Genomic DNA, 15,884 nt, shown 5'->3' with positions numbered 1-15,884 from the left:
CCATAACATCACTCTATACCCATAATTCTATACCCATATCCTTTACATCACTCTATATCCATAACATCACTCATACTTGTTGATTTTAACAACAACCACTATCATATGATTTAAAAAAAAAGAAAGAAAGAAAAAACCCACATATGGATATACACTCCTCTCCTCAGACATCACAGGGCATCACATGAGTGTATGAAGGTTTATTCTGTATGTATAAGGTGTGACAGTCACAGTCACCTTCACCTTCGTCTCCACTGGTCCATTGCTCGCATTAGCGATGAGTGACAGCTGCTTCTGGATCCAGAGTAGCTCCTTCAGCGACTGCTTGAGCATCAGCTCCACTTTAGACTGCCTGTCAGCTCCCATCATGTCCTGAAACATCGATACACATGTTGTTCACTAAGATAAAACCCAGAGCTGAAGCATCATCTGAAATGATGTCGTATAGTCTGATTTCAACTGCACACTAAACCTAGTTCTTTGGGTTCCTGGTGCTTTCGCTGTGGTCTGGGATTAATTTAAATAAGGTTTATAGTACTTCATAGTACACACACACACACACACACACAGTGGAGGTAGAGCTTCCTGGTACTTCTTAGTACACACACACACACATACACACACACACACACACACACACACACACACATACACACACACACACACACACACACACACACAGCGAGGTAGAGCTTCCCGTACTTCTTAGTACACACACACACACACACACACACACACACACACACACACACACACACACACACAGAACGAGGTAGAGCTTCCTGGTACTTCTTAGTACACACACACATACAGCAAGGTAGAGCTTCCTGGTACTTCTTAGTATACACACACACATACACACACATACACACACACACACACACACACACACACACAGCGAGGTAGAGCTTCCCGTACTTCTTAGTACACATACACACACACACGCACACACACACACACACACAGAGCAAGGTAGAGCTTCCTGGTACTTCTTAGTACATAGACACACAGCGGAGATAGAGCTTCCTGGTACTTCTTAGTACACACACACACACATACACATATACACACACACACACACACACACACACAGCAAGGTAGAGCTTCCTGGTACTTCTTAGTACACACACACACACAGCGGAGATAGAGCTTCCTGGTACTTCTTAGCACACACACACACACACACATACATACACACACACACACACAGTGAGGTAGAGCTTCCTGTACTTCTTAGTACACACACACACACACACACACACACACACACACACACATACACATACACATACACACAAACAGCAAGGTAGAGCTTCCTGGTACTTCTTAGTACACACACACACACACACACACACACACACACACACACACACACATACACATACACATACACACACAGCAAGGTAGAGCTTCCTGGTACTTCTTAGTACACACACACACACAGACACACAGACACACACACACACACACAGTGGAGATAGAGCTTCCTGGTACTTCTTAGTACACACACACCCACACACACACACACAGCGAGGTAGAGCTTCCCATACTTCTTAGTACACACACACACACACACACACACAGCGGAGGTAGAGCTCCCTGGTACTTCTTAGCACACACACACACACACACACACACACACAAACACACAAACACACATACACATTTTTGTAAACCCAATTTTTTCATCATAGGTCACACAGCAGAGTCATACTGTACGTTCAGCACGATCCACAAACGTAATCTCGTAATCTACACATAATCTACACATGATTTTAATCCTCACATATCAGTGCTGCTGCAAAGTGTACATTAATCCATAACCTACAGATAATCTACACTCTCACTGTGCTCCAGACAAATACTGCACAACTCCATGTTTCCCCACAACACACTGCCCTTGAAGCCCCTCTGTGTGATTATTAATCCCTGTACATCCAAACTGTTACGCAAGCACGGACGCTGCGTTACGCAGCTATCCTAAGAAAGCAGATTAATATTGTTCCAATATTGTTTTACACACACACACACACACACACACACACACACACACACACACACACACACACACACACACACACACATTGACTTCCCCTTCCCCTTGCCATTTCCCCATGGGAGAATCCTTGTGTGGTTTTAATGACCAGGCCAAGATTTTATTAGGTCAAGTGAAGTTTGTTACATGAGCCCTTAGAGACCATGCAAATGAAATATACATTAGGGTCATATTTATCATTGATTTTTTTCAAAAATATAACATATAATTTGTTTAAAGTTAACTTAGCCGACTACTCCATGACGACTGACCAGATTTGCTAGCTTGTTAATAGAGAAGCTGTTAAGCGTGCTAAGAACGAATAGCTAGCAAACCTATACGGCTCATAACAGAGGAAAACCTTTAAGAGAGGATTAAAAAATTGTAATTTTTTTCCTGTGGTAAAATCCATTCAAATTAGCCTGGTCTGGCTAACACTGGCTGAAGTAGCTAGCTGGTTTGCTATATGCTAGTAAGTAGAAAAACCCTGTCTAAATTACTGGGTGCTCACGCTTAATCAAACGTCGTGTGCGACTCACACAAACTCAATTGCTAATATTTGAGGTGTGTGTTGTGTGGAAGAGAATTAATAATCATTTCATAAGTATTTACAGTTCCTATATAAGGCCTAAAACATGTACAGCATCGTCTATAAATCTAGCTCTGAAAGGAAACCAGATATTAACGGAAGAAGCTAATTTGGGATTATAAACTCATAACAGGTATTTTTCCCATTAGAAGATGGATCAGTGTCAGGGATTCAGAGTCTGACTCACAACGATCAAAACTCAAGACCATAATCACTCACTCACTCATTCATTTTCTACCGCTTATCCGAACTACCTCGGGTCACGGGGAGCCTGTGCGTCTCAGGCGTCATCGGGCATCAAGGCAGGATACACCCTGGACGGAGTGCCAACCCATCGCAGGGCACACACACACTCTCTCATTCACTCACACAATCACACACTAAGGACAATTTTCCAGAGATGCCAATCAACCTACCATGCATGTCTTTGGACCGGGGGAGGAAACCGGAGTACCCGGAGGAAACCCCGAGGCACAGGGAGAACATGCAAACTCCACACACACAAGGCGGAGGCGGGAATCGAACCCCCAACCCTGGAGGTGTGAGGAGAACGTGCTAACCACTAAGCCACCGTGCCCCCAGACCATAATCAGAGGTTAAAAATTGAAACCTTGTGTACAGCTACAACGGCTGTCTTTTTAAGATCTTCTGGAAGTTTATAAATGCTTCTACATGTGTGTTTTTATTACAGCAGTATTATATGGTTATCTGCTAGTTCTGCATCATATCGTACAAATAAATATCATCATATAAATTCTTTTCTTGGTGTCCTGGGTTATGTTCACTACATCTGGGAAAGAGCTCTAAAGTAATGAACCCAGCCTTAGGAAGACGGAAATGAGACAGAGGGCACTGCCCATACTGGAAATTATGGTCATGACCACAAGATGGAAATGCGCGCACACACACACTGTACTGATTGTTCTGTGACCATCCTGTAAATCCTGCACTGATGTAAAACTCTGTGTGTGTAAACTCGAATTCTCCTTGTGTCTAATGTGAGGTTCCTCTGGGTTCTCCAGATTCCTCCCACCTTCAAAAAACACACCATTTAGTGTACTGGACATTCTAAATTGCTATTCCTCTGACTGAATGTGACTGAATGTGTGCACATATTCCCTCCTTAGGTCCAGTGTTCCCAGAGCCACAGCAATCCTGACCAGAATAAAGCGAGCGAATGATAAGTCTACAAAAGGTCTTCACGTGAATCCTGAGAGAACTGCCACGTGAGACGTTCGAAAAAAACGCCACTCGACTCGCCTCGACTCCTGAAAACACGCTCTGTCCTCATGTTCCTTGCTTTAAATTTGAAGTCTTAAGGATCACAACAACCACATTTTATTCATCCTGAAAGCTCACAAGATCCACAAATTCCATTCAACATCGTTTATACATCACCGGCTGTACAGGTTATACATTAAATTACAGAAAAAAAGATTTGGAGGATTTAGTCATAGTAAAGGGATGAAAATGAGAATATTTCACTTACGTAGTACAAGTGCTCTATCCTGATGGAACCGCGTCTTTCGTTTACACCTCAGTTCTAGCGTCAGCTTTATGGGTCAGGAGAGTGTGTGTGTTTATTATCCTGCCATGTGTGTGTTTGTGTGAGAAAGAAAAAAAGAGAGAGAGAGACAGAGTTCCTCATGTGTTCCTGCACCTGCCTCTACTTTGTCACACACAGTTGCTCACGATGAGTGTGTGTGTGTGTGTATATACAGTGTACACGTATTTATGTATATGCAATATCTTGTGGTTAATTTTGACACAAGAACAGAAGGCACATGAAGGCACAATTTCATTTTAATTACAGAAATTGACTTTTACATACATAATTCATGACGATAGGACCATTCAGTACATACAAGAAATTCTCACAAACGTTCACAGGTCTGATATCAGCCTTCCATCTCTATAAATATATAAACACTACCGTCTTTGTCCAACTTCCAGCCTGTTCTGATGTTCTGATGTGTACACCTGATGTGTAAATTTCACATGATACAACATGGAAGCATGTAAAGTGAGCTGTGAATCTGTGCACCTTGATGTTACTCATCTCATCATTAAAGGCATCTCAGCGTTGGCTTCTGAACATTTGGCTGAATATTAAGTGCACTTGGTGCGTGTTTTCTGAGCTACGGTATTAAGTGCACTTGTCTGGATCGTGTCAACATCCGCGGCCTTCGGTCAGACCTCACGAGGCAGTGAGAGAGCGACGTTACATATCGTATTGTAGCTCTTAGCAAGAAATATCACGAATGACAAAAAAACGCATCACGCGTGAAGTTAACCAGCAAATCACCCAAGACAAGCTGAAGCATCTGAAGTTTTCTCTGTTATTTTTGTTCTTGTAGCTAAATAGCTAATGGACTTAGCAAGAAAAGAATGAGTGGAGCTGGCAGTTTGCATAGAATGCAAACTGCAAGCGTAAATGACGAGAATTTGAAGCGAATTATACAGCTTCCACAGAAAACTGCCAAGCTGTGCAAGATATTAAAAATGGAAATCAGTTCATTTTAACAATCTGTGTGATGAATTAAAAGAAAAATGGTTAGCTGTGTTATTCTGTAGGGTTTGGGGGGGGCACTTATTTATTTTAATTACAATGGTTTGTCTACATTTGTCCGCTTAAAGGAAAAGAAATCATCTCTTTGGACATATCGCATTTCTTTATTGGGTCTTTTACAGGACGATTCTGCCCACATTCGCCAAGCATGAAGGCCCACTGAACAGATCGACAAAGATGTCAATCGTATGCTACGGTCTTCACACTAACCAGCGCCAAACTTAAAGGGAATTTTAAGGGGGACTCAGGGAAGATCTTCTGGAAGGACTGGTGTTCATCTCTCCTGTACAGTTCCAGTGACTTAAAGAATCGATACTAAGGAGCACTGGTGGCTTGTGGTAGCCCAACACCTAACTAACACAAGTCAAGGTATTATTTTTTTTATCTGCTAAAGCATAAAATGACACATTCAAACATTGACCTCACTTTGATGTTTTTTTTTAATTAGTAGCTACAAGTTTCTTTAGCTTGTAGTAAATTAAAGCCACCAATGATGTCTTAATCGTTACCTAAATCGCATGCATCGTGTTTATTTTATTTTTGGCCAAAAATGTTGTTTTACACCCATAATAGGCATCACACAACAGTAACAACTTGGTGTGTGTGTGTGTGGTGATGACAAGGAAAAGTAAACGTAGCCCTTTCGGGAATCCAGATCTCAAAAGCTTATAGATCATCAAAAAAAAAAAAAAAAAAAACCTGTCCACAAATGTCTATGGCAAAACATCACAGTAACAAAGTATTAAATCTCAGCTCCTGGAGAAATGTTGAAAAGTTCTTCTTTGACGTAAGAAATGAGATAGCAAAACGGTTAAATACAAATCTTTTAGCTAAGCTCAGAAGGTTCTGAAGTTCTCTGGTTGGAGCATTGACGGCTAACTAGCAAACACTCCGACGATCACGATGAGCAGAAGAAGGAGGCACGCCGATCCGCAAATGGCAACATACACAATTTTCTAAAAAAAATAAATAAATAAAATGAATGAATGAAAAAAGAGAAAATGGTTGTAAATATTTCATCCACAAGTCAGGCATAAATATGAGTTTACATGAGGAAATACATACTCTGCGTGGTCAGTGTGTTAGTACAGGAGTCATGCTTAAGCGGGATTGGTTGATGAAGTAATGGAGGAGGTCGATTTAGATGGCAGGCCCACGGAAAGGCCGATGATTAGCGCTAGAACACAGATTATCGCCAGCAGGATCACAGCCAGGATGATATATTTCTGTCCAGAATATATAAAAACAAAACCGACTGAAAGTACGTGCTGCTTACATTTCCTCATCATGATAATAAATAATAATCTGCTTAGGATTCCAGTGGGTGTGTCTCACAGTGAGGCGAGTCAATATTTAAATGAGTAAGACTCATTTCATTACATATTTATTAATAAATCACCAAGCACACAAAAGTAGCTTGGTTTCTCTCTGTCAGCTTAGCTTAGGTTAGCAAGCTAAACTATCAGCTGTGAGGATTATGACCAATTTATGTCTTAAAATTATTAGAATTTATAAAATCCCAGAGAAGTCACATTTTAGTAGCTAGCTGACATAAAATAACAGTGATGATTATGAATATTTATGAATATGAGCTAAAAATCTAGGTATGAAATCTTGCTTTGTTACCTTATGTTAGCCAGCTAGCTAGCCTTAGCATAAAATAGCGTATATTTATTTATAAATATGACTCAAAATAATTCAGAAATCCTTTCAGGTTAAGCTCAGGTTTGCCAGCTAGCTAACGTTGGCAGTCAGGATTATGAATATTTAAGAATATGATTTTAAAACTAAGTATTAGATATAAAATCCTGTCAGGTTAGCTAGCAAGCAAACAAAAGCAGATAGGATTATCGGTATTTGTGATTTAAATATCTTTAATAACAAAATTCCTAACTAACTGGTTAGCATTAGGAAAAAAGGAATATTATTAGTATTGACATTTAGGATCTAAAAAAAAAAAAATGAACTCTTGAATTCTTAAATTATTAAATCCTGTCAGGACAGCTCATAATAGCTGGCTGGAAAATGTGTAGAGAAGTTCACAAATAATTTACTCAAATAAATTAATTAATAAATTTACTCAAAGACTTTAAAAGACACCCCCACATTCCTGTTTATGGCCACACACACAGTCATATTTCTATATATGGACTTAAGAGGCTATGTGTGTGTGTATATACATCTCTCTCTATCTCGTCGCTGTCGGGCGGAAACCTCGTATGTCCAAATTTGGTCAATTTCATATTTTTTCACATATCGATGCTATTGGTCAGTCCCCACGTGGGTCTGTTATTTTTACAAGTTATTAACCAATCTAAAGTCTTGAAAATAGCTTGAGCACAAATCTCATAACTCCATTGGACACTTCAACTGTCCACCTCTTCCTCACTCCGTGGGAGAGCTTCGCGGCATATTTCTCCTTAATAAGAGTCGCAACGAATCAACACGTCTTCTGAGGTAAATGTCTTCAAAACACTGGGCTCAAAGAAAAAAAATCTTGACCCCCGCTAGTTCTGGTGCTCGTCTGAGGACAGGAATTTAGCGCAAGACAATCCACTGCAACGCGGACTAAACCCTGTGCACTGCAGATAAGGTACGCGTTTTTTTCATTTCCTGAAAAATAACGGTTTTGGAGATACGAGGATTCCGCACGACTGCGACGATATATAAATGTGTGAGAGAGAAAGATCACTATACACCCTTTAACTGATTAACTGCACATGCCGAGTTTTGGTTTTTAGTCAAGAAATAGAAGATAGAAGCAGTTTAAGTGCAGGTTAAAATGATCAAAGCCACCATGCAGGTATGTTGGGACTTGTTTAAACCTGTTGAAAGTGTATACATGTGTGTGTGTGTGTGTGTATGTGGGTGTTTTTCATACCCGGCGGGCGCTCTTCTGATACCTCACAGCTTTCTTCACCTCCTCGTTGGCTTTGCCTACATACTCCACCGCGTTCCTTACGTTGTTCTCAATGTTGTCGATCATGTCACCCTGTAAAGAAAATTCCAAAAACTTAAATTAATCAACAAAAATTCACCTGTATTACTTTTAGCCAGTTAACTTCAGAAACTTTACTTACGTTATTCCATGTATTGCTTTATGTAGGGAGCTTAAATACTATATACTAACATATATAATATAGTCTCACATTTTACTGAAAATCCAGAGCAATTATATACAGTATACATACAAAAATTGATCCAAACGATAAGACATGATATTTTCAGCTAACTGTTCTGATTGTTTGTATTAGGATTGGCCTCCGGTCAGTCATTTTATAAACACGCCCCCAAAGCCCATTCACGTCCTCATGTGTTATGAGAAGTTATAACTTTGCTTTGAAGCAGTCAAACATTACAGCACGGTGAAATACTTTTTTTGCATATCTTAATTTTTGGAAATCGGGGTCAGAAAGCAGGGTCAGCCATGATACAGTGCCCCTAGAGGAAAGGGTAACAACTCAGAGCCTTAACCGCTTAAGCCACCACTGCTCCAGCTTTAGATCGCCAGGATTGATAAATATACATTGTTAAATCAATATACACTGATTAATGAAGGGCTCCACCTGTGTCTCTACGAGCATAGCCATGTCCATAAACATGTTGTGGAGCTCTTTGATGCTGGACTCAAGCCGTATGATGTCTTTGTGCCTTGACTCAATCTCGTTCAGTGCCTGTCGGGTGATCTGTGAGTCCAAAATGATCTGAGAGAGAGAGACACACAGAGACACACACACAGAGAGAGAGAGAGGGTGTTATAACGGTCTAACAGTTTTAATAACATATTCAATACTCCAGTTCATCAGACTCACATCTGAGGTAAAAATGGAGGGGTTACCGCTCTCCAGCATTTCCTCCAGTTCCTCATTGGTGGTCCTCTTTCCAGCTGAAAGAACACACAACAAACATATAAACTCTGAATGATACACATCTCCGATATGTATATAATCTGTGAGTTTAATATATGTTTATATATTAAGTTTATATATATATATATATATATATATATATATATATATATATATATATATATATATATATGAACTAACTGTATGTAATACTATTGTGTCCCTGATGTTTGTGTGTGTTTGTGTGTGTGTGAGTGTGAGAGAGAGAGACAGTGTGTGTGAGTGAGAGAGAGGGAGGGAGGGAGAAACTTAACCCTGCAGGACTTGTGTTTATTCAGCTGGGAAATGCAGAAAGTCAAGAGGTAGAACAATAGCATAACCAAAACCTATATGTCTATAACCACGTGCGTGTACACACATATACACACACACACACACACACACACACACATATATGCACGCATATGCACAAACACAACACACAGCTATGATGGGGAGAATTCTCTTCATTTTGTCTTTCCTCCCCTGCTCCCCAGACATAGAAAACGTGATTCAACTGTAACCAGCATGATCTAAGTGATAAACACACAATATTTGTTAAAGCTCAATGCTGCTCCCGCTGGGAAGGTTTCCTGTTACACTCTGGGGAGGGAAAAGAAACAAGGGAAAGAGGATTGCAGGGAGAAACTGTGGGGACATGAGGGGATGCTCACAGCTCTTGTTTATCTACATAACACACACTTGATTGTGTGACATCCAGCATATTTGGGTAATTCGTCTAAGTTATAAATCTTATTCTGAGAATGGATCTGCAAAAATTAGTCAGTGAATTCACTGAAGATTAAAATGCTTTTGATGCTCGTAGTCCTTCTCCGTGTCATTTATTTTCGGAATATTAAAAGTCTTATATTAGACGTATCGATCAGAGGCTGCTAATTGAACCTTATCGCGTCATAAAATAGAAATTGTATCGTGTAACATCATGTGGAGACCTGAGATTTACACCACTAGTATAAATACTGCTAGGCAACTGGGAAATATTGACATTATATCGAATATTGAATATTAATGTCACCTACTTTGCTATAGCGATGGTGGGAACACTTTAGGACTAAAATTAAGACTGTAATTACACTTAGCACTGATTGACAGTCCATGACTTCTGAATTAGATGCGTCTATATTTGAGTTTAACAAAATTAGAGAAAAAAAAAATAATCTGGCAAAGAAAAATAGACACATTGATCATACAAATGACTGAATATTGAATTTCTCATATCAAGCCAACTGTATGACACACATCAGTTGGGTGCTGGATTAATACTGTATTCATGGACCTGGTTATACTGTAAATCACATGATACCCCAGCACACTTTTAACAACACCCCTGGCCTAGAGCAGAAATACAGCCTGAGTCACATGACCCTTCTGTCAGCCCACTGTGGCGAGGACTATCTGACTCTCCAGTCTTGTGTTACCGAGGAAACGCCCACAACATGGTCTCTGGTGACAGAAAAGCAGTCTCATGTGTCACATGCCGAACGAGGACCTAATTAAACAGCTCCTGCTGGGACACACACACACACACACACACACTGACTCACAACTACTCCCTGTGTGGACACATCTTCATATTGTGAGTCAATATCAAGATCAGTGTGAGTGTTGCAAAATCCTAGATAGATCCTCATCCACCAAACTCTAGGAATTTTTTCTTGAATTAAAATTTTAACGTGGTCATTTTACAATTCCTACCAATTAGCTGTCTCTTTCCCATCACAGCGGCTTCCTCTGAGACGTGTGACGCTAACTGCAGCATCTTTTCAAAATGCTGATGTGCCACACTTTGAAGTAAGTGCCATCTGCCCTCGTCCTCACACGTGACCGTTGGCTCGTGTCACTGCGATTGACGGGGGAGTGACAGCACTACATTTCCGGGTACATTTCCATTTACGTTTTTATCTCATTTGAGCTTGTTTTATACAAGATTATACCAGGGACCCTCCCACACAGACAGTACAGACAGACAGATTCCCGGCAGATCCCACACAGACAGATTCCCGGCATCATTGAGACAAATTGTCAGTACCGTCTTTAATATACTCCACCCACTACAGTGATTAGCAGCTAATTCTAGCAGACAGTAGACTTATGTGAGTGTTTGTATGCACACACACACAAATCAGAAGCTACTAGCATTAAATGTTGGTATGTCTGGTGAGGAAAAATGTTACAAGTACATGCATGTGAGTGAGATAATGATCTCTTCGGAGTGTGTGTGTATATGTGTGTGTGTGTGTGTGTGTGTGTGTGTGTATGTGTGTGCGTGTCTGTGTTTGTCTCACTAATCTCCAGCTGTCTCTGGATCCTGCACTTGCTACGCTCTCTGAAGGAGACCTGCTCGTCGTTGTACTCAGTCATGACTTCCACAAACTTCCGAGACATGACTGTGTACTAGAGAGAGAGAGAGAGAGAGAGAGAGAGAGAGAGAAATGGCAAGAGATGAAGAGAGAAAGTGAGAGAGAGATAGAAAAAGAGAGAGAAAGTGAAACAATATAGAAAAGGACAGAGACCATGTAAGAGAGAAATGGTGAGAGAGCGAGACAACACAGTCAGCTTCAAACCAATGGGTTCACACTGCACCACTTCATTTTAACTCTGAGACATGAGGGATGTTATTGCATTATTCATAAAAAATGTTTTTATGTCAATATTAATTTACTCATTCATCACAACAAGTGCTTTATCCTGGTCAGGGACATGGCTGAGGACAGGGACAGTCTACTGCAGGGCAGCATGCTCACGTTTGGCCATTCACAAAAAAACTGGTTCGCACAATAGTGAACTAGAGTTCAGATATAATAAATATTAAATATAATAATATAATAAATAGTCTTGCATTGTGTTACAGTTACCTGTATTAAAATATCGTGACTTTTATCTTGTAATTTTTTTGACAATTTCTCAGAATTTGACAACTTTATTCCCAATCTATTTAATTTTATACTCAAAATCATTTATTTTTATTTATAAAAAACAATTTTCTGATTCCTTCCTGGTTCTAGTGTTAATTAATAACAAGTCAAGGACCTAAACTGAAGCCCCTGTTTCTTGGTCCTTAGATCCAAAGTGTTACTGAGATGATGTGGATGCCCACCTGTGTTCTCTGGATGCGCTCGTCCACTGAGGCATGGTTGGCTTGTTCTTCTGCAGGCAAGTTCTGCTGCATAGCTGAGGACAGAGAAAGGAGAAATAATTACATCACGCCTCATTTATGGCCTGGAATTTATTCAGGCAGAAAATGCGATTTTTTTACAGTACAGTTGAAGTGTTTGACTTTTGCCAGTGCAGATGTTTCATTTGTTATGACATGCAGATGACACACAATGCGCACATTGGTAGGAAACTGAAATTAGGTGTGAGGAGTTTGTAATCCTGTAGCAGCAGAGTGAAAGATTTCTCTAATGGATGCACAATGCCATTTATTATTAGGATAAACCACAAAGAAGGGGTTTGAACCCTTATTGTATTACACAACTACCCTCTCCCCTCGACAGAGAGAATGTCAGGGAGAGAGAGAGAGAGAGAGAGAGAGAGAGAGAGAGAAAGCTTCTTGGTTGCACGCACACACTCGCACGCACACGCAGGCATGCACGCACACGCAGGCATGCACGCACACGCAGGCATGCATGCACACGCAGGCATGCATGCACACGCAGGCATGCATGCACACGCAGGCATGCATGCACACTTACTTTTGAGTTTGGTCCGTACCACATTGGCATTTTTCTTGATTTCGACCATCAGCTGCTCGAGCTCCTCTTTGGTCCCTAAATAAAGGTAACAGAAATCAGATGTTAAGTTGTGCAGAGTTAAACAAGTAAAAACATACGTGAGTGTAGATCAGAGTTTGGTCAGTGCAGAATGTTCATAAAACAAGTTAGTTCTTGTTTTCATTTGCGTTATAGCAGCTGTAAATCTGAATTTGAAATAACAAGTGAAAGAAAGACTACCAACGGGAGCGAAGACTACAGAGCGCATGTTATCTGTGGCAAAGAGCACTCACTGCATCTTCTACATCTCACCGTGATGTACACTGGTGAAGTTGAAATACAAGCGGCAGATCTCTAAGCAGAATGTTGTATATATTAGTTGTGTGTGTGTGTGTGTGTGGGGGGGGGGGGGGGCATTTAACAGGTGCTATTTAAAGCAGATGAATAAGTGTATTTGAAGTCGGGAAAGGAGAGGTTTCCTTCGCATGTTTCCTGGAGTATACACTAGGGGTGTGTGTGTGATTTCCTGTTTTTACTGCTCAGTACACAAGCACAGTATATTTAGCCTGAACTGCACAAGTGTGTGTGTGCGCATTTGAAACAATGCCTTAAGCCAGTGCTGTGACGCAAACCGAGCATTGTACATTAGCTTTCATGACACAAAGTGCTGCGTTCACAAACAAGCAGATGTCCTTAACAGAATGAATTAGTTTCAGAAATTATTTTCCGTCAATCACACGCAGTAATCAAGACATTTGTATCTCATTAAAATTTATCCCTTTTTCTCCAGTGAAAAAGCTTTTCGATAGCTATATTCGGTTAAAACTGATTTGGGAGCAGGGACACATGCATCAGTTGGAGGTTTTATTTTGTGTGTATTATTGAGTGTGTACGCACTTTCGTCAGGGTTGGGAGCTGAGAGGATCATACTGTGCTTCTTTTTCACTTCGTTCACTTGCGAGGAAATTTTATCAATGTTGCTCCTTACTTCCTCCACCTGAAACACATTCAGTCAATTTGTTCAGACAATCTTATGTATTCAGTTACATTTTATTTACCTGCTGTCATGTTTTTATCAATAGTACTTGTCTAGATTTTACATTTCTTACACTATGTCCGTTAACAGTTCGGTGATTTGACCGAAATTCTGCATCATTTATAAAGGACTTTAGTGATAAATGTAAACAAAGATGCTTGTTAAGCTCATACTGTACCTTTCTGAAAAAGCCTTCCATAAAGCCACCTCGATCCACTGGAACCACGACGCTGCCATCTTCCTCATCGCTAGGCCTCCCCTACATTCAGGAAACATAGAATACACTACTGATTTGTTCAAATAAAATAGAAATTCCTGGGTTTTAAAATTAGGAAACTAGATTTTTTAAACTTTGATGTTGGCTTGATGAAGCAATAGTCGTAACATCTGATGCCTTTCGGTGGCAAATGGATGGGTCAGCAATACTTTTGGAGGCGAGTGGACAGATAGGGTGGCAATACATTTGGAGGTGAGTGGAGAGGTAGGGTGGCAAAACTTTTGGAGGCGAGTGGACAGATAGGGCGCTAATAGCTTTGCAGGCGAGAGGATACGAGTATGTGACGTTGCGAGAATGCACATAATCCAGTTCTCCTTATTACATCAGACGTTTCCATACGTCACACGTGAACGTTGCGGCAATTTTGCGATTCCGTTCATATTGTGGGTTGACGTGCACGTGTGTGTCGTTACGTGATGTCATTAGAACACCCGTGTCAAAGTTCTCCACATTGTGCTGAGCATTTTAAGATGTCACGTGTGTCTGGTGACGTAACATCGTGTTAGCTGGTCTTTCTAACTAACAAGACAGGAGTAGTGCCAGTATGTTCAATCAAGATTGCAGCCAGGCCTTTTCACATGCTTGTTGTAGATCCCATTTTTAACCACAAGGTGCAATAATAAGTGTCTGCAGCTACATGGGGCAGACTGCAGTCAAATATTCTATAGTCAGTATATAGTCATATAGTCAGTTATATATGTTATATAGTCAGTATATCATTCAGTAAGACAGTCAGACAGTCAGATATTCAGTTATAAAGTCAGTATATCAGTCAGTAAAACACTCAGACAGTCAGATATTCAGTTATAAAGTCAGTAAGACACTCAGACAGTCAGATATTCAGTTATAAAGTCAGTAAGACACTCAGACAGTCAGATATTCAGTTATAAAGTCAGTAAGACACTCAGACAGTCAGTATTTTTTGAGTTTGTATGTAAAAATGTGGGTGTCACTTAACCCCCATAGGCTAAATAAGTCGTGTTGATTATTCACTACGACCTGCGTAAATCCTGCGCTGCTCCGCGCTGCGTAAAAGCTGCGCTACTCGAACACATCCAAGGCCAAATCCTACACAACTCTCTGATTCCTTCATTAACCGCAATTCACTACGGATCACAACCGCGTCATGTTCACTATTTAGTGCACTACAGATCAAAAAATGGCCGTCGTTTGGGCTTCAGCCTGGATATGGAATCCGAAAAACAATTTAAACCCGGCTTTAAACAATAAAAAAAAAACCTGTTGCATTCCATATTACTTTACTTACCGACTTCAGCTCAGCCAGACGGTCCCTCATGTTTCAAAATAAGCGAACAAACGAACAAAAGTTAGCTTCATGCTAATAATATGATGTACCGGTCCGTTTCCATCCCAACTCCGAGTCACACATCAACAAGCGGGTAGGCAATAAAAACCAAACAAAGAACTATTAAATAAATGTTATTTGATGGCAGTTAAATAGGAAAACTAGCCGATATAAAGTGTTGTAAAGTAACGGTTAGAACCGCAGCCGCCTCAGTGACCGTTCCTGTCAGAGTGAGAGCGCGCGCGCACAAACACCACTGCTCTCGAGAGCAAGGCGGAATGAGCGCGCGCGTGGGGTGGGGTGAGGGTGAGGGGGTGTGTTTGTCAAATAAACAAATAAATAAATGAATAAATAAATAAAAGAGCCACAAATAAGTTTTGTTCAAGTTTGTAGTCATATTATTAAATTGTATATATAAAATAAATAAATAAATAAATAGAAGGCAAAAAGT

General features: G+C 40.4%; 1 protein-coding gene across 5 annotated transcripts; it reads right to left on the bottom strand.

The window, feature by feature from the left end:
• Nucleotides 1–4,409: 4,409 nt before the first annotated feature.
• Nucleotides 4,410–15,710, bottom strand: stx2b (syntaxin 2b). Of its 5 annotated transcripts, none has more exons than XM_060882046.1 (11): nucleotides 15,395–15,709; nucleotides 14,029–14,109; nucleotides 13,712–13,769; nucleotides 12,797–12,871; nucleotides 12,199–12,272; nucleotides 11,387–11,495; nucleotides 9,006–9,079; nucleotides 8,760–8,897; nucleotides 8,075–8,185; nucleotides 6,259–6,419; nucleotides 4,410–6,149 (listed from the first exon to the last, which is right to left on the bottom strand). In XM_060882046.1, exons 1-10 carry the CDS (start codon nucleotides 15,422–15,424, stop codon nucleotides 6,294–6,296), a joined length of 876 nt encoding a protein of 291 aa, XP_060738029.1. In that variant the 5' UTR covers nucleotides 15,425–15,709; the 3' UTR covers nucleotides 4,410–6,149; nucleotides 6,259–6,293. The 5 variants fall into 5 exon arrangements, with proteins under 5 accessions (XP_060738029.1, XP_060738028.1, XP_060738031.1 ...); XM_060882045.1 differs by having other exon boundaries at nucleotides 13,712–13,811; nucleotides 15,395–15,708; XM_060882048.1 differs by lacking the exon at nucleotides 12,797–12,871 and having other exon boundaries at nucleotides 13,712–13,811; nucleotides 15,395–15,710.
• Between the last annotated feature and the right edge of the window lie 174 nt (nucleotides 15,711–15,884).

This window comes from Tachysurus vachellii, chromosome 11 (genome assembly GCF_030014155.1).
Source record: "Tachysurus vachellii isolate PV-2020 chromosome 11, HZAU_Pvac_v1, whole genome shotgun sequence".
NCBI classification, from domain to species: domain Eukaryota; kingdom Metazoa; phylum Chordata; class Actinopteri; order Siluriformes; family Bagridae; genus Tachysurus; species Tachysurus vachellii.
Note: the sequence above shows the minus strand (reverse complement) of the source record. Positions and strands in the feature narration are given on the sequence as shown.

Coding starts and splice junctions, on each gene's coding strand:
- stx2b (XM_060882045.1), bottom strand. CDS start 15,424: ATGAGGGACCGTCTGGCTGAGCTGAAGTCG. Junction 13,812..14,028: donor TGGAAGGCTTTTTCAGAAAG/GTACAGTATGAG, acceptor AATGTGTTTCAG/GTGGAGGAAGTAAGGAGCAA. Junction 9,080..11,386: donor CCAGAGACAGCTGGAGATTA/GTGAGACAAACA, acceptor GTGTTCTTTCAG/CTGGAAAGAGGACCACCAAT.